At 37.0% G+C, this 24,109-nt stretch overlaps 1 protein-coding gene across 1 annotated transcript in view; it reads right to left on the reverse strand.

Annotated features, from left to right (window-relative positions):
* The window catches only part of FAM193A (family with sequence similarity 193 member A), a 42,946-nt gene that overhangs the window by 17,783 nt on the left and 1,054 nt on the right, over positions 1-24,109 (reverse strand). The window contains exons 2-12 of the mRNA XM_030450770.1: positions 22,278-22,523; positions 19,827-19,993; positions 19,382-19,549; positions 16,550-16,784; positions 13,265-13,389; positions 9,855-9,999; positions 5,511-5,588; positions 3,822-3,934; positions 3,414-3,656; positions 1,313-1,466; positions 1,034-1,213 (exon numbers count right to left, since the gene is read on the reverse strand). Of these exons, the coding sequence (XP_030306630.1) occupies positions 1,034-1,213; positions 1,313-1,466; positions 3,414-3,656; positions 3,822-3,934; positions 5,511-5,588; positions 9,855-9,999; positions 13,265-13,389; positions 16,550-16,784; positions 19,382-19,549; positions 19,827-19,993; positions 22,278-22,367 (1,698 nt within the window). The 5' untranslated portion in view covers positions 22,368-22,523. The remainder of the gene's footprint in view (positions 1-1,033; positions 1,214-1,312; positions 1,467-3,413; positions 3,657-3,821; positions 3,935-5,510; positions 5,589-9,854; positions 10,000-13,264; positions 13,390-16,549; positions 16,785-19,381; positions 19,550-19,826; positions 19,994-22,277; positions 22,524-24,109) is intronic.

Consider the following 24,109-nt stretch of genomic DNA (forward strand, 5'->3'; position numbering starts at 1 on the left):
GAGTTCCTCAGAATAATTCTGAGAAAACTTTCTTCCTTAAGCAAAACAAAAAAGACAAAGGTTAAATCCACCTTTTTATCTGGCATTTTTGTTGGCTTCCCTAAGGTAAGTAGACTTGCATGAACAGATAGTGAATCTGTTCACCAGTTCTGAAGCAATTTGACAAAGGTCTCAGCCCATGTAACTATCATGCCATTGGACACACAGAATAAAATCTCAACAACTTGATGAAAGAAAAGCAGCTTAATGCTCTTAACACATGAGAAAGTACTTCTAGTGGAACACCTTACAAACATCCTAACCACAGGGGAACATCTGATGGGCATTCACCCTTCCCTGTTATTTAAGGCTTTAAAGGTGCCCCCTCCATTGTGGATTCTTTTGTGCAGTAAGCAACAACAGTGAGATGCCTTTTCTCTCTAAAAGCAGTGAGCCCATGTTGTAGCTGCAGGGTAACTCCGACTGAAAGCCACACAATTGCAAAGAGAAGTCTATTGGATGCTCTGTTTTGGTGCTCAGGTGTTAGACCCAACAGAACTACCTGCTGAGCAGATGCTCAGGCTTCATTTGATGGGTGTTTTACAATAAAGAGCTTAATAATCTTGAAGTATTAAAAACCAAAAATCATCAACTAACCCAAGACTGATTCTGTAAGTCATGCAGTGGATTCAATTATGCAGGGTTTCAACTGGCAAAATTAGTCCTCAGGTGTAATGTTGAGAGGTGCCTGATAACTAAGTACTTTCAACATTTTCACATTCTCCCCATAATTAATAATGAATAACATTACACAAAGCTCAAACATCAAAGAAGAAATGCTTATTTTCTGTTTCTCACCCACACAGATAGGAGTAAACTTCCTTCCTCTTTTACTGAAGCTATCTTCTAAAAACTAACATGTTTCAGGATTTGACTAGAATACTGATAAACTATTAAAATTAAATATTTAGTATAAGATGTAAATGCATTGTTGTTCAAGCAGCAACATTTCCAAAGTTCACTTACTAGAAGGGTGTATTTTAGACTACTATACCTGCTGACTGGGGTAAGAAGGTGGTGGACTATCCATTTTTCCTTCATCTTTCCTTAATCCCCTTTTTCCTAGAGACAATTCCTCCTTTTGAGTCCCTGGTGGTTCACCACTGCTCTCCCCATCTGCTTCTTCATCATCTGCTTCTGAGGAACTGCTGCTAGTGCTGCTCACCTGAGGAGACTGGACAGCAGTAACTCATTAAATTAGGGGTGAAAGACAAAGCTTCCTCCAGCAAGCACACCCAACTGCCAGAGAGGGATGACACTGTAAATGCTGTACCTCATCTTTCAAAGCCATGTTTTCACCTCCACCATTCAGCTCACTGTGAATTCCATTCATGTTGGCCACCACCTCTGCATCGTCGTAATTATTCAGTGGGTAGATATCAGCAAATTTTGCTGATAACGGTGCAACATCTTCATCATCACTACCACTGAGGGGAAAAGAGGCTTAGATAAACCATAGTGCTCAGTATCCTCAGTTTTTCTGAGAGCAGATAGAACACCAAAATGAAATAAAGTTGAGAGCATCACTTGCAAAAGTGTTCCAATTAGGAGTGAAAGAGTTGTTGGTCAAATTGTTTCACTGAACCTACTTTTCCAAGCAAGTAAAATCCATTAACTTGCCATACAATCCTACTGAATTTAGCAGTTGCACGCATGCAAAACAGAATGGACTAAAAAGATTCTCTGCTATTTCTGTGTAAAATATTTTTTCATCACATTTTTCTGACCAAGTCATGACTTCCTATCAAATTAATAATGTCAGGATATGGATGACCTCTAATTTGATGAAAAAAGCCTTTTGCCAATGATTTTGCAATGATTTCACAGAAAAGTGTGAGGTGGAAAAAAGCACAATTTAAAAATTCAAGTTCTCTGATACATTAGATGTCAAACCAGTAACAATAAATAGGGAACATTGAGAATATCACAGTAACTCAAGCTTCTCAATAGCATTTAGTTCCTAGAAAACCCCAATCTACGTACTTTTCAGATTCATCTCTAAAATACTTAATGGAATTTTTTTTTCCACACAGACAGCTAGTAAAAGAACATGAATGTTTAATTACCTGCTCCAGCATGGCAAAGATTAGTTAGTTCATGTTCCTACAGCAATCCAGAGCTCTTAGGAGAGCTCTTAAACTGCACGCTGTATCTTTTTACATTCCATGAAATACTCAGCCAAATTTTAATTACATGATGGCACTATTAGGTATATTTCAAATAGGCAACAAGGAAATAGAACACAGAAGATACGATGAGATACAAAATGGCCCTTCCTCAAGGAGCAGACATATTTCCCTAAAAAAAAGGGCTTCTCACAGTAAATAATACTAGAAGTCAACTGAACTGGCTTCAGAAGCAAAACTGAACCATTGTTTTTTTACATTTTAGCACTAAAATAATGAGAACTTACAAACCACACAACTGTAAGAAACTGTAGCTAAACCACATCATCTGTTTTCAAGTGAACCCCAAACAGGTTCAGAAACTCAGGTCTTGTTATAGAAGATCAGACCATTGATGGTAGTAGATGCAAACGTAAATGTTTAAAGGAAATTGACCTGAGTGAAGTCCTGTAATCAGAAACATCCCATGTCTGTATTGCCCTCATTGATCACACCACATTAAGACAATGTTAATGAAATTCCTTTGACTGTACTTACAACAGGTATTTCATTAGTGTTCCCACTGATGTTTTAAATACTCCTTTGGAGAAATCACATGACAGAAGAGACTGCTGCCTAGCTATACCCTAACCACATATAGATGCCACATTACCAAGCAATTTTGACCCTTTGGAATTATGGAAGGGGCAGAAGCCTGAAACTAATGCCTCAAATCTGATGGTCACTGTGATCCAAATGTAAGAATGGAGGTTGCAGATATTCTTCATAGGGACAATAATTTTTAATGCAAGACTTAAGGTTACACAACTTCAACAGTTCTATAAGCCTTTTAATAAAAGCCTTTTTTGGAACTGATCCCTACAAAATTACTGTATCTCATAGAAAAAAATCACCTTAGTAATCTTTTCTATGTGCAATAAAATGTGATATTTTAAAATGATGCTCTAACATAGATCAGTATCTCATGTCCTTGTAATTTCATAGCAGAAAAAGTGCATACTACACACACTTCTATTAATATTATCAAGCCCACAACTTCAGAAATTTACAAGAACTTCAAGGGTTATTGTTTGGTTTCTTCATGTTTCCACAATATATAGCACTGGTGTTGTGGTCTGAGGAATACAATACTATTATTAAGTAATATTCTGAGGCAAAACTAGCACACATAATGATAGTCAGGCAACACAACTTGCTTGCTTAAGTTCAATTCACTACAAAAATCTCAAAACAGAAAGAAGAACTTACAAAGTTGGTGCAGAACCATTATCTGTGAGGATTAGTCTGGGATGTTGCTGAATTGTAATAGGTGAGCTGGAACCCGATCCTGAACTTGCAGAAGACATACTGGGTGGGCGGATCTCAGACAGATAATCCGGAGCAGAATCAATTTGTAGTGGTAATTGGTTAATGTGGATATCATCAGTTATGGGAGAATCCATGATGCCACACGTTAAAATGTGTGAAAGGCTGCAGTCATCACAAGTACATCTGTGCAAGAATTAAGATTACAGATTTTTGAGACATGGTTTAAGTAGCATTCATTTAAAGTAACCACACTCTTTGTTCCAATAAAGTTTTTCCTTTTACCTCAAGCAACAAATCAATGATTTTTTAATTTATTTTTTTTTTTACATATTAAAAACATCAGCTCACCTTCTTCTATAATTACAGTTGGGACAGTCAGGCATGCTCAAACGTGATGACAGCATGTGTCTCATTGTGTCTGTGAAGTTGTTCTCCCCAGCTAGTGCTTTCTTGTTATTAAGCTGAAGTAAATTATAAAGGCAGTGTTTTAGTAGTGCAAGTCTTTCCATTAACAACTCAATGGCACATGATGATTAGCAAATTACATAATCAAAAAGGGTTCTCTCGGCAAAATATTTTAAAAGCAAAATAATTCAGAATAATTTCACAAAGGTGGTCTTTTGATCAAGAGTGAAAGAAGGAAGAAGTTCAAAAGTCACAAGCAACCAACATTTTGTACTGAAACTCTTCAAAAAAAGTATGTTTCTGCTACGAAATAGTAAAGTGGCCAAGTTCATCTCCTTGAGTCATTTCTATGTGCATCTTGCATGGTATTTATGCTCACATGCTCTGAACTTGAGCAGTTCTTGTCTTGTTTCATGGTGTGCACAAAAGGACATTGATGACACATGGAGAAGAACGTAAACTCACCCTTAGCTTGCAAAAAAGAATTAGGACTAATTCTGCAGCCACACCAGGACAGATTCAAGCAATGAAGCAGCTGCAAAAAGCAGGACTTGAATGCATTAGTGAAAAAATAAAATCCAAATAACCTCTACCTGACAGAGGCCTAATCCTGAAAGCACTTAATTTCATTAGATATCTACAAACCTTAGGTTAAACCAGGATGTGCCTAAGCTTCCACTTCTATAGACGCCCAATCCTGATCCTTACCTAAGCAGTCATGGGCTTATAGCTCACTTCAGCTCAATAGGGATCAAGGAAAAAAGAGGATTCTTCCTGAAGTCTTCTGAGGAGTCCTGTACACCAGATGTTCTAAAGGCATGGTTAACACAGGCTTATAGGAAAAAGTACTTACTGATGACTGCTTTGAGACATTGCCAGTTTAAGCTTAAGTTTAAGTTTATTAAAATGTGCTGTCATACTCTCTCTTTCTGTGGCTCATGAGTACCATTTCTTTCTGCACACTAGTGCAGATTAGAGAGGTTTCTCAACCACTCTTAACTCTAGCAGAATCACACAGTGCTCTTAATGTAAGCACAATACATACTTGAACACTTCCAGGCTACAAAAGAGAGTATTGTGTCTTCAACAGCAGATAGTTTCACATGAAGGCTCCTTTCTACTGGCCTCTCTCTCACTACAGCTTAAAAAAACAGATAGTTCTACTCAGCCTTTTTCCCAAAAAATAGATGTAGCAGGCATTTCCAGATTCATAACAGATGCAGTTATCTGCCCTGCTACCTCCCCACCTCTGCACAAACAGGAGGATTTGTGAAACTCTTGAACACAGTATTCCCTATCATGTATATCACAACAGCTCCACACTCAATATATTGACTGCTTTGGATCCCACTCAAAGGCATGAAAAATTACCATTCTATTGTATGAAGAATTTTAACACCTGGTATTTAATCTAAAGACCAGAGTACTTATGTTTTTAATTTGCAGTAACTGAGACTACATACTATTACATACTCTTCTTGGGTCTTGACTTTAGTTGACCAAATTCCATGCCTGGAATAGTTGCAGAATTAGATTATATAGAACTAGTGCAATATACTACATTCACATGTTGGCATCTTACACATATAGATGAAGCATTAGTGTAACTTAATGTAGTATAAAAAATCCTACCTGCTCTTCAATAAAACGCCTCTGTTTAAAAAATTCCCAGTCTTCCTTTAGCATGCGTTGTTTTGTTTTCATTGCCATCTAAAAGAGAATTTACAGAAAAATCACTGATTCAGTCACTGAAATCCTGTGCTGAGGTCAACTGGTCTATCAGTTTCATGAAACCTACCTCATCTATGATATTTTGAAAGTACTTACATGCTTAGTCAATATGAAGTACACTTCAGTTACTAATAATTTTGAGTGACTTAAATGTAATATTTTATATTAATTTGTACTACTTTTAGTCTTATTTTTCCACTGTTATTCCTTATGTTACTCTTTCTTTAAATATTTTTCATACACTATAAATCAGATAAAATCTGATTGGCATTAAATCCTCAACGTTTCATCCATTAAAGTCTAGAGATACAGAAGTTTTAGCAAGGGCTCAACACAAACTTAAGTGCAAAATTCTGATGTACTATTTGTGGAAATAACCAACCAAACAAGTTAAAAACATGAAAGAGTAAATAAAACTAAGTACTGACATAGACTAACACTACTTACCACTTCTGTACCTCAAGGTATTTCATGCTTATGATATATCGAAGGCTGCAAAAATATTTCATGATTTGTCCTTGACTCACATGACCACAAATGCACATGGAGCCCATAACATTTGTACACAAATATTTTTCTGATTTAGTAAATAAATTCACTTAGACAAAATGCAAAAGCTACCATGAAACTCTGTGCAAGAACAAAGCTACTTTGGTTGTACCTTACAACATTTTAATAGCACTAGTTCATCAGTGACAAAAACCAAGTATCTAGCTTATCTTTCACACATTCTTTTCATTTACACAATTACTAAAAAAATTAAAATCTACCACCTTATAGAATATAATAAATTACTGCATAAAGATACGCTAGTGAGCTGAAGTCCAGTAGGTTACACCACTAGAAATCTTTTTTTTCTTGAAAAAACATGGCTATAGAAATTCATACTTGATCAAAAGTTTCAAGTCTTACTATTAATTGTCTTATTGCTACTAGCATTATTTAACTTGGGAAATTAAATTATAAGATGGGGATTTGAAACAATATTAAGTGTTAAAGTCTTGCCCAAAAAATTTCTGAAACAATCATCAGCATATAATTTTAACTACTACTGTGAACTTTGATTTCCCTTGCTCCAGTGAGGCTTACATTAACACTAAAATATGAGTTTATCATGTGCATGTGTACGTTTTTAAAAAGTAGCATGTATGAAATATATAGCATCTGGAATCATTAGTACCATTTCTTAGACTGACTAAAAGGTACTGCAGAGTCTGCAGCCATCAGAAATTTTATCCTGGCTGTACTACCAGCTTCTTAGCACCCTTGAGCTACATTTAAACACAGCAATACTCACTGGTTTAGGTGCCCTGCAACCTAGCTGAATCCTCATCGGAGACAGGCACCTACATTTACTATACATTTTAAGAGAAGACTTTAATGCCCAAGAATGAAGTTTAAAACAGACAGTGCAATAATTGGCGCTGGCTACTCAAGCCTTCCAAGAAACTGTCAGAGAAAGAAGCATGGCTTAAGTCTTGGTACTCTTGAATATTAATTGGAGCAGGGGCTGAAGCTGGAGCTTTCCTAATTCCAACTTTGCAGACTTCCAAATACACCACGTCTACAAGGACCTTGAGTTATTACTTCCATAAATAATAGGAAATCACTTCCATCCCCTCTTTTTCCCCAATGAATACTTATTTCAGCAGAGCAAAGCACCTACAATACAAACCACAATTCACGCCCAAGAATTTTGCTAGAGAGAAGCAGATAAACTAAAATACCAACACAAGGAAAAATTCACACTTCACTCTTGCACAAGGGCAATGAATACACTACCACTACCGCCCAATGGCGAAGAGAAACCTACTACCACCCTCTTCATTCCTCTGTTGATTTGTAGCTAAAAGGTATTCCAGATCAGACAAGACATGGTAAAGTGAAACAGGCAGCTGAGCAAGTAGCTTTCCTTTCTGAAATATGAATTTGAAATGAATTTGAAATATCAATATGCAAATGAAACAGAACTGGCTGTTTGGTCAGAACTGATGCATACTGCTAGATCCCCTGTAGGAACTCTGGGAGATGAGAGAAACACCTGCACAGACACCAAGGGCAGTGAGGAAGAAGGGCAGGAGGTGCTGTGGCAGAGATTCCTCTGCAGCCTGTGGTGAAACAGCAGACCGTCCCTCTGCAGCCCCTGAAGGAGCTTGGTGGAGCAGATAGGGACCACAGTGGAGCAGAGATGGGTAGCCCATGAAGGACCCCATGTGGCTGCCCCTAGGGAAGGCCACAACTCTGTGGGGCACTGATGCTAGAAGTCTGTTCCTAAAGAACTGCATCTTGTGGGAAGGACACAGATGGGAGCAGTTCATGAAGAACTCCAGCCAGTGGAAAAGACTGATGTTGGAGAAGTTTGTGGAGGACTCACTGAGAGACCTCAAGCTGGATCAGGGAAAGGGAATCATGAGACCTCCCAGGGAGGAGGAAGTAGCAGCAGAGAAAATGTGTGAATGCTCCCTGTCCTTATCTCAACCCAGGTGATTTTTGTTATATTTTCTACTCCCCATCCTATGGAAGAGGAGGGATGAGGTGAGTGAGCAGCTGCATGGTTTCTAGTTGCCAGCTGGCCTGAAACCACAACAACAGGGTTTAATGCATGGTTGTAACAATATTTTTTTCTACATATAAATACAAATAAAAGATCAATATCTCCTTTCAAATTTGATGGTTTAAGTTTTAGACTTCTTTATGGTCATTGGAGATGACCATAATTGGTCATTAGGAGATAAGGAGTTGCCATATTAAGTTTAACCAAATGGGAGAAGGGTTTCTGCTTGCATCAGGACACAGGCTGTACTTGTGACAAGGCAGTGCTTGCAGCAGTTGCGTGGTCACTTGATACAGAGAAATAGAGAAAAATCCTTAAGGAGTTGATTTAGAAGTGGTGAAGATCAACCAGTCAGAAGCCCAATATTAATATGACTCTACAGAAATTCAATTTTGGGAAAGTAAGTGAAAGATGAGAAGTGAATTAGGCTCTCTTTTTTACTGGAGAGACAGTATCAGACAGCCATGACACTATGGGGAAAATGACTTCTAGTAGCACAAAATGTGAGACGATGAAATTTTACTGAGTAGCCATCAAATATTTAGATGCACAAAAGCAGACAGACCAAGAGAAAACTTGGTAACTGATAGCTCACAGATGCAGACCCCAAATATAGAACAATGTCTAAAAATAAATTATGTCCTGTCTCCATCTTGAAGGTACAGGAATTAATGGTACAAGTTCACTTAAATCTTCATCACAGGTAAGTTTCTGAAGGACATTTACAGTGCAGAATAAGACTTTAAAATGTTTGTTGTCTATAGGAGTAACACAGCATTACTAAATCTCAAACTGGATCTCCATATTCCTAATGCTCATAAAACATGAATATACAGGACATGTTCAGTAAAATTCTGTATCTTTATTTATTTCAAGACATATTCTTTCTTCTAGTATACTTAAGATCAAACTACACAATATCCAAAGCCCTATCTTGAGGTGTTCTTAAAAAAGTAAGTTATTTGAACATGAGACAAATCACATGAGCAATCTGGGGAGAGTATGAACAACCACTTGCACAACAGAGAACTGCTTTTCCAAAAAATAAGTTCTGGGCAACTGAAGAGTTGATACAACAATGTAATTTTTTTCCCTGAAACATAGCACAAACTCAGAATTAGCTGTCAGAACATAAATGCAATTTTAAAAGGATAACTTCAGAGGTCTCAAATATTTATGACACTCCAGAGTTCTGATTTTGATGGCTATACAAAGGTCATCATCACATTAGGCAATTTCTTCCTCTGAATTTCACGGAATTTCATTTTAATGCAATCATTATTTTGGAAGCTTAGAGGTTTTTCTAGGGTGTGGTTTTTATTTTTCTTTGTTGTTTTCTGGGGCTTTTTTACTCCCCTTTTCCTAGTGACATGCACAAAAGAAAGTTTCAGGTTATTGTGGTATGGGTAATTTACAGTAATTAGAAGTAATTAAAAAAATGTCCAAAGACCATGTCTAAACAACAGCACAAGAGTCTGCTTCAACAATTTGTAGATGTTTCTATGCAACTGCCATCACACATTAGTATATTAGTGTTCTTTTCTATTTTGAAAGACTGCCATCAATTTAAAAAGTTACTTTTTGTTGCCCCAAAGCTCTGGATGAAAATACCAAAGCCTCCACTGGAGGTACACCCTTGCATGGACTGCTCCCTACATAATCAGACTTGAGACAGTTCACATGATTCTTACCTGTTCATCAACATAATCATCTATTCTTTTCTGGCATTCAAGCCATGCTTCAGCAACTTGACCCATTTCCTGTTCCAGCTGATGATACCTTTGTAGCAAGGTACTATACATATCTTCACTGCAGGAATCATGTGTTGTTCCAAGCCTAAAAGTTCAAATAGTGTTTGTTATAGAAGAGACAATTCACTGAAAAATTACGCTTTAAGTTCTGACAGACAAGAAAGTGTTGCTACAGGGCAGTTATTGATACACATAGACCCACACATAGCTGCTTAAATCCCAAAACTGAGTGGTTTTAGTAGTTTAAAAAAAAAGATCCAAAACCTGCTTGTTCTCAATTCTCTGTAACCAAAAATAGCATGAATATGGGAAGTGCAACATTTCTAGAGTCTCTTTCCCACAACCAACCTGTTGTCAAACGTACTGAGCTGTACTAATTCCGATTTTGTAGCCAGATATATTTATCCTTCCAAATTCTATGGACTAAATATATATGTTGACTATTTACTGAAGGGCTATATAGTAAAAATAAAGCCAGAGCTTTTCAACAGAATGCTCATGATCAATGCTATCAAGATTACTAGACAAGTTGGTGTTCCTGCTGGGAAAATTGCTGTAAGAATTAGGCAAGGGAGATAATTTGGTTGCATGTATTTATCTACTATCACTCTAGTGGCATCAAGTTTAAAATGTGGTGATGCAATTCACTGATGATTTTGTAAGAGGCCTCAAAAACAGAAGACATTTAAATTCCTTTCTACAACTAAATCTGTTTTACAGCAAATTGCTTTGGGGGGAAAAAAAAAATCATGCACATCATCATGATTCTTAAGTAAATAAGCAAACTCCCAAAACACTGGCCTCAGAAATTACAAAAAAAGAAAATTTCATTAGATATATGTTTAAAGCACACTGAATTGTCATGTCCTGTAAACTGACAGAAATATACTAGAGCTTTTCAACATTTCCCCTACTCAGTAATTAAGACTAAACTGTAGTTAATTAGGCACAAAGTTTGTGAGGTAAACACTAGTGCCAAAAAAACCAAAATTCAATAATCTCAAGACTTGACATTTAGAGCCAGTTCCAACATTTCAGAGGGGTATGTTAGAGATTTCCGTTGCAGCAGGATGCTAAACCAAACTAAAAATTACATAGTTCTGCCTCTCATCCAGCAAAAAACCGAGCCCTTAATTTTAACATGGCAATTAAGTATAATGAAGAGCTAAGCAGACAACTCAGTAAGCATTAAGTTACAGCTGTTAGCATGGCTTTGCCAATAAATTCAAGTTAATTCTATTTTGTTATTTTTGCAAAACAACAACTTAAGAAGAGTGCACAAGTAATTATGCACATTAAAAACTTGGGAAGTCCATGTGCAGAAAGAGTCCTGTTTGAACTAAGAGTTTCAGGGGATGGAGTCACTTTAAGATACCCTGTAATTCTTGTAACTAGATCACGATTACTACTATTCTTGAACCCTCTATTTCTGGTATTAGCAATTCTGATCCCTACTGTAGAGAAATCAAGAATTTAGTTTCATAACTGCTGAGTAGTGCTAAGCTTCTAACAACCAGCTGTCAAGTAAAACTTCACAAGAATTTCTTCCTTGACAGTAACAAGTAACACTTTCAAGGAATACCTCTTGACATAGATCCTATATCCCATACAGGAAAAAAAAAAGGTCAGAAAAGACTCAGGTATCAGTTAGTTACTTCATTACCAAATGCAAATAAAGCAGCCTGCCAAATGTAGGAGGCAAGTGTGCCAGTGGTTGCATGTAAGCAAAAACATCCTAAGCCAATAAAGATATTGAACTTTCATAAAGATACCTTCATAAGGAAGTATAATCACCTGTGAAAGGTAGGTGATTGGATTTCCTAAAATACTGATTATGAAAGTACAACCTTTTGAAATGCTGTGTCTGACCTAGAAGCCCTGCTCATGAATTAACTCTTGATAAGCATATGGACAAATCCTACTGCTGGTCTGCAGACTGTAAAACTGAGTGTGCCTCCTAAGCAAACCAGAAGTGTTGACCAGGTAGAGCAAGATGCAACAAATGAAGACCCTGGCAGTTTACACTGAGTAATGACCCATATGCATACTGACACTGCTGATCTCCTATCAGCTGGTAACCTCCATCCCCACAACACCGCTATGTTTAAGCCTTCCTAAGTGAACATCTTTAATTGCAGTAACACTTCAAAACCAGTAAATTAAAATAAAACCACAGCTTTTTTTACAAAATGGCAAAAGGTTCACTAAGACCATTAATATGTCTGCAGATGAAGGCAATATAAATAGCCTTGATGCAGCAAGGATTTCTGGAGTGAGATGCAGAGAAGCTTTGCCAAAAAATGTGGAGATGACTGAGAGATACAAAGTCAGTGGTACTGGGAAGTCAAACACAGACTGCTGTGAAAATATGCTACTGAACAATATGCTATTGAATACAGCAACAGAATTATGTGCCTGGAGAAACAAGCAAAAAACCCCAAACAAATAAATAAAAAAAAGGCTTTCTGTACCCCCTGTCTCAAGTAAACAAATCTGACAACTTATGCTGAGAGACCTCAGACTTCTTGCTGAGCCTGGTGATAATTAAAATTTTCTTGCTTTTCTTCCTAGTATATACTAGGAAAAAGAGAACTCTTCAGAAATGTCTTTGTTGGCTGTGAGCAGCACCTCTCTCTCATAACAGACTCGACCCAGCTCCTCTTGTACCATGGAAAAAATACCCTAAAAAAACTTTAAATAACACGCATCTGCAACAAACTCCTCACTAGAAACAAGAACAAGAGGTCAAAAGAAACCATCCATAACTATACTCTGAAAAACTTTCAGATTTAAAATAAAAAATAAAATTCTTATGAATTAGCACCTCTTCCCTAAAAAAACCCCAAACACTTGGCAGGTACACAAACTACACGTATAGCAACCTTACTAAAACATACATTTCAAACTTGCAGGAAATACAAATACCATTTGATCTACAAGCACATAGCAAGGGATTTTGTTTCTTTCACTTCCTCCAATAAAATAATTGGTTAAAATTCCCAAGTTTACTGGTGCACTATGGGAATCACAGACACAAAGGCTTTAATTAATTTGTAGAGCTGTAAAGACCAAGGGCCCATCACAAGTGAAAACATCATGTCATGCTACCAGCATTTTCATAGGATGCTGTCATATTACCAGATAACATACAAGGAAATTAGAGGAGTAATTCTTTTGACAAGCAAGTTATGACAACAGCCTGTTCAATCAACAATACTATTTTTCAAGACAGATCAGTCAGAATTTTTACTTATTGAACTGTAGAGGCAGATTTCTTTTTTTTCCAAAAACACTGGTTGCAAATCTCTTTTTCTATTTCACCTTTAAATTAAGAAAAGTTAAGACTTTACCTTAGTTGTGACACCAGTGTTGGCAAGCTATTCTGCAGGAGTGGCTCAGAAAATACCAAATTTTCAAACAGATGCTTATTATGCAATTCCCATGTCACCTGAAATTTCTTCAGATGTTCATTTTCCTGTAATGAAAAAACAACCAAAAGTAAGCCAGGGTTAGAAAATAGAGGGGAAAAAAAAAATCTGTCCAAGGCAAGAACTTTCTTTAAAAACCTAGTTTCCTACCTCCAGGGTAGATTACCCAGCTCAGATCATATCCAGTTTTAATATCCAGAAGCTCAGAATTATGAAAATATTTAATGACTTATGTAACCACTGCTTGATTTCTTGTTTTTATAAATTGTCATATATTAGAAAAATAAGAAAAATCTGACTATTCTGTTGAACGTTTCCATTAATTTCTGCACTGCACATCAGATTTTATGATCTGAACCAGTTATTCTTAGATTTTCTTGTCAAACACCATCTTCTGATTATTTTTCAGTTCTCTGAACTCATGTACTAACAGACACATTTATGATGGCAAACTATAATCTTCATTCAAAACTGACAGAAATCAAGTAAAAGGTTCTCTTTGAATACAGCTTCAAGAAATTATGCTTTCTAAATAGACAGAGAACCAGCTAACTTCTCCAGTAAACAGAATTATTTTCTGTTTGAGGTTACTTAACATGTAATTGTTTATAATTTCAAGGCCTAAAACTTAAAACTATTATTAATAAAACAGAAGAATCAAAGATAGGGGTAACATTTTTTTCATATCAGTAAGTTTTCTCACATATAGCCAGCAGTATGCAGATTTTCTATACCAGGGCTCCCTCTTGCAGCAAATTTAAATGCAAGCATTTTGGCTGTAAGATCAGCAAGTGAGCCCTATGCACTATAACCTCCAGTACCCAGAAATACCAAAATACTCTGCAATTTCATAATACTCTGGAGCAAGCATAGCGGGTTAATAAACAAATGCATGTTCATGTCAGATCTAAACACAAGACTACAAGTAATAAAAAACAGAAACAAAACAAACCAAGTTTTGAGTTTCATAATTGTTCAAGAAGGGTGGGTGGTTTTTTACTTTTTTTTTGAGGTGCACAAGACCAATGTACCATTTAACTTGAATATTTTGTCTTTACGATATTTTCTATAAATTGCTAGTAAAGTCTCAAGGGTAAACACTGAGACAGGTGGATTTCCCAAGCAACTTCCATAGGAAATTAACCAACCAGTGAATACTTATCTACAAAATCTTGTGTATGAAGATTGCAGAGAGTACAATATCTCCCACAAAGAAATACCAGATAAATTCTCCCTCCTAGTCTGCTTTACTGTGTACTAGAGGGCTCTTCTGTAGTGACCACAGTCTTTTCAACTTGCTCTCAGTATAATCTGTCATCTCCTGATGGGGCACAAGGCTTCAGTTCCTGCTCTTGAACTTTGCTAGTTAACTGGATTCCTCTGAAAGGAAGGGCAACCATTCATAATTTCATTTAGAAATTAAGTTTCTCACTTAAGGTATTATATGCCTTTGTACAACTTGATATATGCCTACCTTTAAAAAGGGGCACCAACTTTAGAGATCTTGACTGCCTTTTATGTATTTGAGCTGAAAAGACTCCTTCTTCCATAATGTACTGATATCATAAGAGAAAAGAACTGTACACACTAAAAAGGTTGGAGACCCTACTGCCTGGAGTGAAAGCTGTCACATACTCATTCATTTACTAAAAATGTTACTTAATAAATCTAAGAAATGTATGACAAGAGACAGCACCCTACGTGCTCACATTTCAGTCTCTGAAAGTCACAGCTTAGAAAAAAGTTCAGTACCTACTGGGCTGCAGAAGGAAAAGGAAAAGAAAACTGGAGTTTTTTGTGTTTACTTACGCAGTTTTAAAAAGAGATCAGGATTTGTATTTTACTTTGAATTCTGTCAGAAAAGGGGTAGATTAGGGAGTTCAAACATCATATGTCTCTTCATGACTATTATCTCAATCTCTCATACCTGCTAAGTTTTCATTATTGCAAGTTCAAAATAATAACCAGGGAAAAATATAAAAATATTTTCTGAGCAACTCTGTAATTCTGCCATTAATGGGTTCATTATCAGCAGATCTGCTTTGAGAAAGCTAACCTTTGTGCTGTAACTCATCCACTTTTTAGCTGAACAGATTTCTAAGTTCCAATGCAAATCCACCTTGTTGGATCCTTAATGACTACTAAAAGCAGCCAGTAAGTGAGATGGCAGTGACCTCACAACTTTAAAAAAGTGATAAAGCTGGGGAAAATAAGACAACAGCAAATGCAGAGCACTCACAACAGAAAAAAAGCAGATATGCTCAAGTTTCTTGATAGGCATATCTTCCTGCTTTGCCAATTCAATTTTACTAACAGTAATGACATGCTTCTTCATTTCCATTTTACATCCTTCTCACCTGTGGCCATCATAGCCCTATAAATGCCTATTCTTTTCCCTCACTTTATACCCAGACAGCCACTTCAGCTACCTGGCAATAAAACTCAAATTTAGAAGTATCTACTTTATGGTTTTCTTTTTCACTTGTGCAGATTTTACCACATGAAAAGGGATGCATAGGATAAGGGCATGAAGTGTACAGTAAAGAATAAAGAAATAGGATTAATAACCTTCTCAGCCCTTAAACAAATAGAATTACAATTTTTTATTGTATTACTCATGATGGACAGTTACTCAAGAAGAGACTTTTAAGGCTATTTTTTTACCAGGCAATATAATCAAGTCTATCATGATCAGTTGACAAAACAAGCTTTGAAGAAAGATCGGAACTTTAGAAAATATAAATAACATATCAAATTAAGTCTGAGGCAAGAAATCTTTTCAAGTGGCATTCTTGCTTAGAAAGGAAAGAAAAATTGAACATGGAAACAATCTTAGTGCTATAAATAAAAGTTTGTGTCCTTTAAACATGGTTGTCAAGAGACCATTAAAGATTCAAAGATAAGTGTTTCACAGATTTTCAAAAGCATTATCTAAAATTTTGCAAATCTACTTAAATTATTCATCTCAGGATCACACCTTTTTTTTTTACAAACAGAACACAATTTCATCAATTCACTGTAAGAAAGGCCTAATCTACATTTTTTAAGAATTCAATTTGCATTTTCAGAATCTCCCTGTCTCCAAGCAAGCACACACAAAAAAACCTTACATTTTACAAACCACAGAAGACACCTGAAAGAGCCCAGAGCAGCTCTGCCAGCGTTACCCCTAGCAAGTAGAAGCAGATAGGTTATTTTTTGTCTTACCAGAGTAACTAGAAAGGCGCTGATTGTACATGCTGCCTGACAGAGTGCACTGTATTCTTCAAGTAGGAGTGAGATGAACTGATGTGCCTGTGGTGGCCCTTGTATTGCTAATGTTGATGCAACTTTAGATCCCAATGACAAGTGTCTGAGCAGACGAACCTTCATTTCAAGCACATATTCTCTAGCTTGCTGTTCCAACCGTTGGTAAAGCTGATAGGGATCTCTTTCACAAAGCCTGTATTTTTAGAATATTTGTGACCAAAAAAAATATAAATGCATGTAATCAACAGTTTTCACTTTCCTGAAAATATTGACCAGTTACCATCATTGTCATCAAAAAGAAACAATGGCTAGGGCTTACAGAACACATGGGAGAACACAGTCCAGTTCTCTGCTTTTACACTGTCGTACTGAGCTCCTATGTAGCTGGCATACCTGAGGAACGAGTAATTCAGGATCTCTGTATTTCACTTTAAAACCTTCTCCCAGTTTGCACAGAACCCTACATACAGCTAGACTGGGACAAACTTCTTTACAACTTCTCCATGCTTTAAGGTACAGCCCTAAGAAATGTCCCAGTTGGAACAGCCAGACTTAGGCCTGATTAATATCAGTGAAGGACAGGCATTTACTTCAAGCCACTGAAGAAGCTTGATTTCACAGGCAGCCAGAACATGCCTATATTGACACTAACCAGGCTGGACTTGGTGACTGCTTTGGGTGACTCTCCTGTTGTTAGGCTGAACTGAAAGAAGACAAGATACTCATTCATAAAATTCCTCCTCACCTTCACTCAGAATTTCCTACCCAAGAAGTTGAAGGTCTTCTGTATAAGACCTTTTATTAAAGCTGTGCCACTGCATAGCAGAGGTGTGGGATTCACAGGGCCAAAAAAAAAACCCTTCAATGAACAAGACTTGAGGAACTCTACTGTGGTGGCACCTACTGTAATCAACTGCAAATGACCAGCATTCTATTTTAATTTTTAACATAGAATATGGACCAGAATTTGGGACTCATTTGTCTAAGGGAAGCACACTACCACAGACGCTTCAGAACCAAACTGCCCTCCATTCACTCTGTTAAGCCATCCAATACCTACAAGACTCATCACTGTAAGGCACGGCTGCAAAGAGGGTCAGGGCTTCCTGCTAAAGACAGCATATAGCTGGCTAGGTCTGATATTCTCCTGAAGTGAGACATGGCTTTGAACCACCTCACACAGAACAAAAATGGTGGTGCCTGCTTAGAAACACTTTAAATTGAAATCATACCATTGAAAGTCCTGTGCCTGGAGTTTAAAAAAAACTGAGACAAATGCTTACAGTACAGGGAAGCAGGAAAGACAAAAGGGATTACTCAAGTAATTGAAAGGTAAATGAATAAAATTAGGCTGCTCTGTAGTCCCTGCTCTTCCCTCATCAACCACAAAACAGAATACTATCACATTGCCATAAAATGCTCCAACACACAATATGGACAGTGCTTGGCATCAGTATTTACTTTCAAGTTAGAAGACCACATAGCCACTTTCTTGCCAGCTGTGTTGAACAGAGATGAGCATGCAATCAAGAATTTCTGCCTTTTAAACACAGATTCACTTGGCCACAACATGGTCTTTGGCATGGTACCTACATGGTTTGCTTGGGTTTTGGTTTTGTTTTTAGTTCGGTTGGTTTTGTTTGTTTTATTTTTACACTTTCTTCACCTACATTGCTTAGCTTTGTTAAAAAAATTTTGCATTTCATTAGCACGACAGACTGGGCACACTTGGTGTCTGCTCACAGTATCCTAATTTTAAGTCATATTTTGTAAACTATAAGGAACTCAAGTGGAACAATCATACTGACATTTAATGGTTCCTTTTAGAGATCTTGTTTCTGCCTCTGTATTTTAGTCTCTCTCGAAAGTGAAAATCAGTTCTAGAGAAATCAAGGCTTCTAAGCACAAAAGAAAGGTACCCAGGAGGTGTTCAAATTTCCAAAATTTTCCCATTTAATAGAAACTTCAAAAAAATCAACATTTTAGCTGTGACTCAATTCTAATCTCCTACACACTATGAAACATTTAGGCAGCTTTGATTTCAAAATGTATGTTGCATGTTTTGATCACTTGAATAAACAGTTTGACTAGTAGGGAGGCATACTGCATTATGCTACTTTTAACTAAAACCTCAGTTTTTATATGACAGAAGAGCAGTAAGTTATTGAACTATCTATGAAGGCTGATTCAGGAGCACAGTCATATAAAGAGCAATGCCAGATGACTATAATATTTCACAAGTCTCTTTATCTTGGCAGAATTTAGCTTCAGATAGAAACTCCACAAAAACTACAGTTTGTCAGCCTAGTCAGACCTTAGCATACCAAGTACGTACAGAACCAAGGAGAGAAACTATTCCTTGACCATACATTCAGTTTAAACAGAAACTGAGAGGAAGTTCTGAAGAACTCCAGGGACAGCCACACCATTCTCAAAAGCAAAAACACCACAATTAAGGATCTCATTAAACACATCTTCAACTTCACAACTAGAAAAGCTAGTTTCAACTTCTGAAAGGAGAAATAAGTTCTCAGAATCAACCTCATCTAGTGATCAACTTCTGAAAACAGCACACAAATTTAATAGCTTCCCATGTATTCAACACAGCATCTCAAAATCTTACATGAAGTAGAACTGACTTCTAATTCTAGTGAAGAGGAGATCATTCCCAGCAGCTGGACTTAAGAGGTGGAAAATGAATATTCTATAAAAAAGCAATATTCCACAATACTTAAAACTCATTTAAAATATCCTCTTGGCAATTAATAGATATTTTTCATCATGCTATACCTATCCACCAGCTCTTTCATTCCTTCTTTGTCTGGTACCAAAGACTGGTCCTGGTCATCTGCCAAAGGGGTCCCAGCTTGTCGATATATACACCGAACCATGTATCTGACTTCTGACCAGTAATTCTGAAGCTGCTGAGGTTCACGTTCAGGCTCTGCTGAATTTTCTCTGTAAGTAAGGACAAAAATAATTGCTCTCTATTTGTACATTACATAGCTGTATTGATTACTACTATTCTAGAAAAACAACATACACCTGAAAATGTCTGAAATAAAGCACATGATTAAAATGAAGTATAAAATTGGATAAAAGCTGCCATCTGTAAGTTACTGTTATTATCAGATAGCCTGTTTAAAGACTTTAAGCATACACTAACAAATAAGCTACACCACTGCCAACAGCATGAGTACAGGCACCATGCTGCTGACTTGGAATCCAGTTTTACCTGCGCTCATTACAGGCCTCACAGTTGCATGCTATGTCTGAAGGAGAGGAATTGCTAAGATCTGCAGCAGGCACTGTCTGTGCACCAACAGTTATTCTTCCTCCTCCTACAGATTCCTGCTGTGATCCACTGTTTCCAAGAGGCATGTGCAAAAGAAAATCTTGGCTCTGAAAGGAAAAAACACACATAGCATTTGGTTTTTAAGGTAGGTGTCTGAAATATTAATAGGTAGGCAAATATTAATGTGGCAGTTATTAGTGCTGGATGTATTTTGGGAGGACACTCAACCAGGCACCAAGAATGTACCTTCAAAAAGCTTAATAAATGTAAGAGATGGTCTGAGAAACCTAATGATATAAATATAGTTTCCTTTCTAATAACCAAAGTATGTTGGTTATAATTATCACCTTTATGTACTCCAGTGTAAACAATGAACTAAGCTAAAGGAAGACTTGCATCATCCATGATTAATCATAAACTAGTAACATCTCTTCAGTCTCTATTTGACACTATGTTCTACTTTTGTATTTCAACAATCCCTCCAAGCAAAAAGTATAAAATCACCTTGCTTGTAACAGCTCTACTACTTTATAGTAATGGAAGTTAGAAAGCTGCTGTCATTGGAAATGGCTATCTCCTGTGTACAGGACTGTTCAGTATCAACAGATGACAAACCTCTCTCCCAAGGCTGCTGGTATTTTGGTCTCCAGTGTCTCTTTTCTGCTCTGTGCCCCCAGTACATCCCACAATTCCCTCTTGCACCCTTCCCCAGGCTGCCAGCAGCTTTCTGTGGCACCAGACAGAGATCTCTCCCACATGAGGAGTCTGACTGAAGAGGTGTTTTTGTGCTTCTCCCCAGATCCTGGAGCAGAATGCAGACACAGGTCAAAACCTGCAAGCATTTACTGCCAAGAGCAAGACCACCCACTGGGGATGGTGCTGAGGCAAAGCAAGTCAGGTAATGAGAGCAACAGCAACCTGAACACAGAAGCATCTGCAGCAAATGACTTATACTCTGGCTTGCAGTGACTAATAACAGACTATTTTAATTTTTTTGCTTTTTTTCCCCACTTGGTTTCTCCAACTTGACTATCCACCTCATCTGTTTAGTTGCTTTAAGTTAAAGCGACTTAGAAAACCCTTTTGCTGTTGGCTTGCTAAGTTCTTCTTACAATAAGAAATCAGTTGCCAAATTAAAGAAAAACAACAACACTGCCAAATATTTTACCTGGAGTATCTATAACTTAATAACATGTTTAGGGAACAAACCCCACCTTCCCTGGACTTTCAGGACACTTCTTTTCTTCACTAGTTCATTAAACAGAGCTTAAATATGCCAAATTTTGACTAAACTGAACAGTCATGTGCTTCAACCTTGCTGTGCTTTGAACTCTCTAGGATGTGTTTGTCATCAGACTACCAATATAATTCCCTGAGATGTCATCCTTTCCGATTAATTTTACTAACCCTTATTAATGGTAAGACTACCAGTAAACACGAGTTGGATACAAGCAATACACTTAAATTTTCCTTACCAAAAATTATGGTAACTGTGTCTTTAACAGGAGTTTAACAAGATATGATGTACAATCTTTCTTCACACTGATTTGTTTACTGATATAAAACCGTTGCCCATAAGCATGTGCACAGCCTGTTAGCTCCCTGCAAGGAGATGTCAGCTGAAATCCATAATGCTTACAATTATCAGAAGTGTGTAGCTTCCCAGAGGAGCTGTGAAGATTTGGTTCTGTAGTACAGCATCACAGTTTACTTCTAATGGGGTTTTGCTGGAGCTGTCAATGAATATTCTGTATTTTTCTGCTACACTGAGCACAGCTCTCAAGTCAGGTTCCATTCTCATTTAAAAATATATTTTAAGACTTAAGAAAATAATCACAACTTGAAATATTAACACCGTGTACTGAAGATCAGTGTTTGCATTGCTACAGAGATTAAGAAATTGTTATATGTGCACTATGCCAAATTGTCCTTTCTTATTAAAAAAAAAACACACGAAAGAACAGATTATAAAACTCAGACATGCAGAAAGGTGGCAGCGCAATTGCAGTGGCTCAACAACACTATTGAAAGAACAAGGAAAATTTTGGTAGTTTACTTCACAAAGGGGCAGAAGTACATGTAAGCAGACAAAGAACAGAAGTGTAATGATGGAAGCTGCATTGGTAAGAGCAGAACAAACTGAATTTAAGCAAAAATGGAAAGGACAAAGAAGAACATCCAATAAATTGAAACAGCAAAAATCCAAGCCTTTCTCTACTTAAAAATCCAAACTCAGAGTCAGAACCTCATTTTTGGAACAACTTGCCTGTTCAACTTAGCTCATATCAAAATCTCCTACGAGTTTCCAAGCACTTAAGAGTTTAAGCAGTTCCGAAGCACAAAGTAAAATAACAATGTTTCTTCTTCGGCTGCTGAAGTACTTCTACTTACCACAAGAGATTGCTCTATTGTTGCATGCCTCTCCTCCTTTTCCACTGTTCGTCGACAGTCTGGGCACACCCACAGTGGAAGATGAAGCATATTGTTTGCTTTTGGAGATGTGGAAAGTGCTGTTTTGCTAGAAGTTTTTATTCCGCTCTCGGAAAGCGAACTATCTTTCCGTTCACTTCTACAAAGAAGACAATGCTCTCCAGTTGTATATGGTGCCCTTTGACCCAAGCCAAAGGTAAATGGTGTCTAGAAATAAATGTTTTGATAGATAACTGGTTATTCACAGAATATGTGCCAGAAAAACTGCTTATTTTAACAGTCATTATTAAATGGTGAACGTCAGGAGTATCCCAAGATCAAGCACAGCAGACAAGCACATGGTCAAACAATTCTAATTATGAACACACTCGCCTCTAGAAGTAACACTTGCATGGGCTACAGCCTTGTGTTCTAAAATAGTTCAGGCTAGATGCAATAATATAGTACATAAAATAAAAAAAGAATAGTACAATACATTTTTCTGCTGTCAGAGACAAAAAGGAAAACAACTGCTCTTTGAGGTTCCCTGTTACCTTTTAAAACAAAGACACTTTCAGCTAAGATTGATACAAAATAAAATCTCAGTTTTAACAAAAAACAGGTAGAGTCTTAAAATCCACTATCAGCTTTTGAATAAAGTGGACTTAGTGACTTAAAAGGACAGAAGAATTTCAAAACTGACTTACTCTTCCAAGATGCTACTCTGCACAAAATTATGATTCAGACATGAAATGCTGATTATTCACCAAAGCTGACAGTCAAAAACGTGCCAAGCAGCACAAGCCAAACAGAGCCAAGAAATAAGCAAAGATACAATGAATGAAAGAAAACCTATTGTAATGGCAGAATCGGAGATTTTTCTGAGCTCCTAGTTCTGTCTTAGCAACATGTTCTCAAAATAGTTAAATTCTTTCCCAAAAGAAAAATATAAGTCATTCAAGTACTCCTCTAGATACTGCTCCAACCTCAATAGTAACAGATACACTGCTTTAAAGAACCACAGGGCTGAACTGCACAAGCACAGGTGAAAAGTTCTTTAGACCAAAGAACTAGTTCAAGCTATAACATAATTCACTAACTTTGTCTTCACAGCAACTACAAACCAATTCCCTATTGCTAACATCTAAAGAAAAACATCACTGCATTATCAATTCCAATTTTTGTGTTCTTTGAATTCATAAAACTGACAGACTCAGTAGTATGAAAAGAAAAACTAAGAATTCTAAGTGTTATAAAAAAGACACACTGAATTCATCTTCACAACTAACTCATCTTTCAGAAGTTCATGAGAAATTTGTTGATAGATTTAGAAGGAACAGGTAACTTCTTTACTCACTGATGCCACTTCAAGAATTCATACCTAAGCACTAATGTAAGAAAAATAACACAATATCTTCAGGTGCCTCTTGCAGGTTTGCAGAAAATGTTGTCATGAGGGAAGACTCACTCACTCTGCCTCCTGAAAGGCTGGAACCATCCCCTTATTGGCTCTACACACATGAACAGATTTCTCAACTTAGATATTCCTCTTGGCTGACCTGTACTCCACTGCAGATCTTATTAATGCCTAAAAACCCTGCATGTAGGAGACCATCACTGCACATCCTCTTAGCCCTGGAAGTTTCCTTGTTAAAATAATTTTTTCCAAAGCCAGATTAAGTCTGTAAGAATGTTGATGCCTTTACAGCTGTTGCAGGTACATCATTATGAACGTCTTCCAACAACAAGGATAAGAAAAGGACAAGATGCAAAAATTCGTAAGTTACAACCTCACACTCTTTTGCAGAGGTAAT

This window comes from Calypte anna, chromosome 4B (assembly GCF_003957555.1).
Source record: "Calypte anna isolate BGI_N300 chromosome 4B, bCalAnn1_v1.p, whole genome shotgun sequence".
Classification (NCBI taxonomy): domain Eukaryota; kingdom Metazoa; phylum Chordata; class Aves; order Apodiformes; family Trochilidae; genus Calypte; species Calypte anna.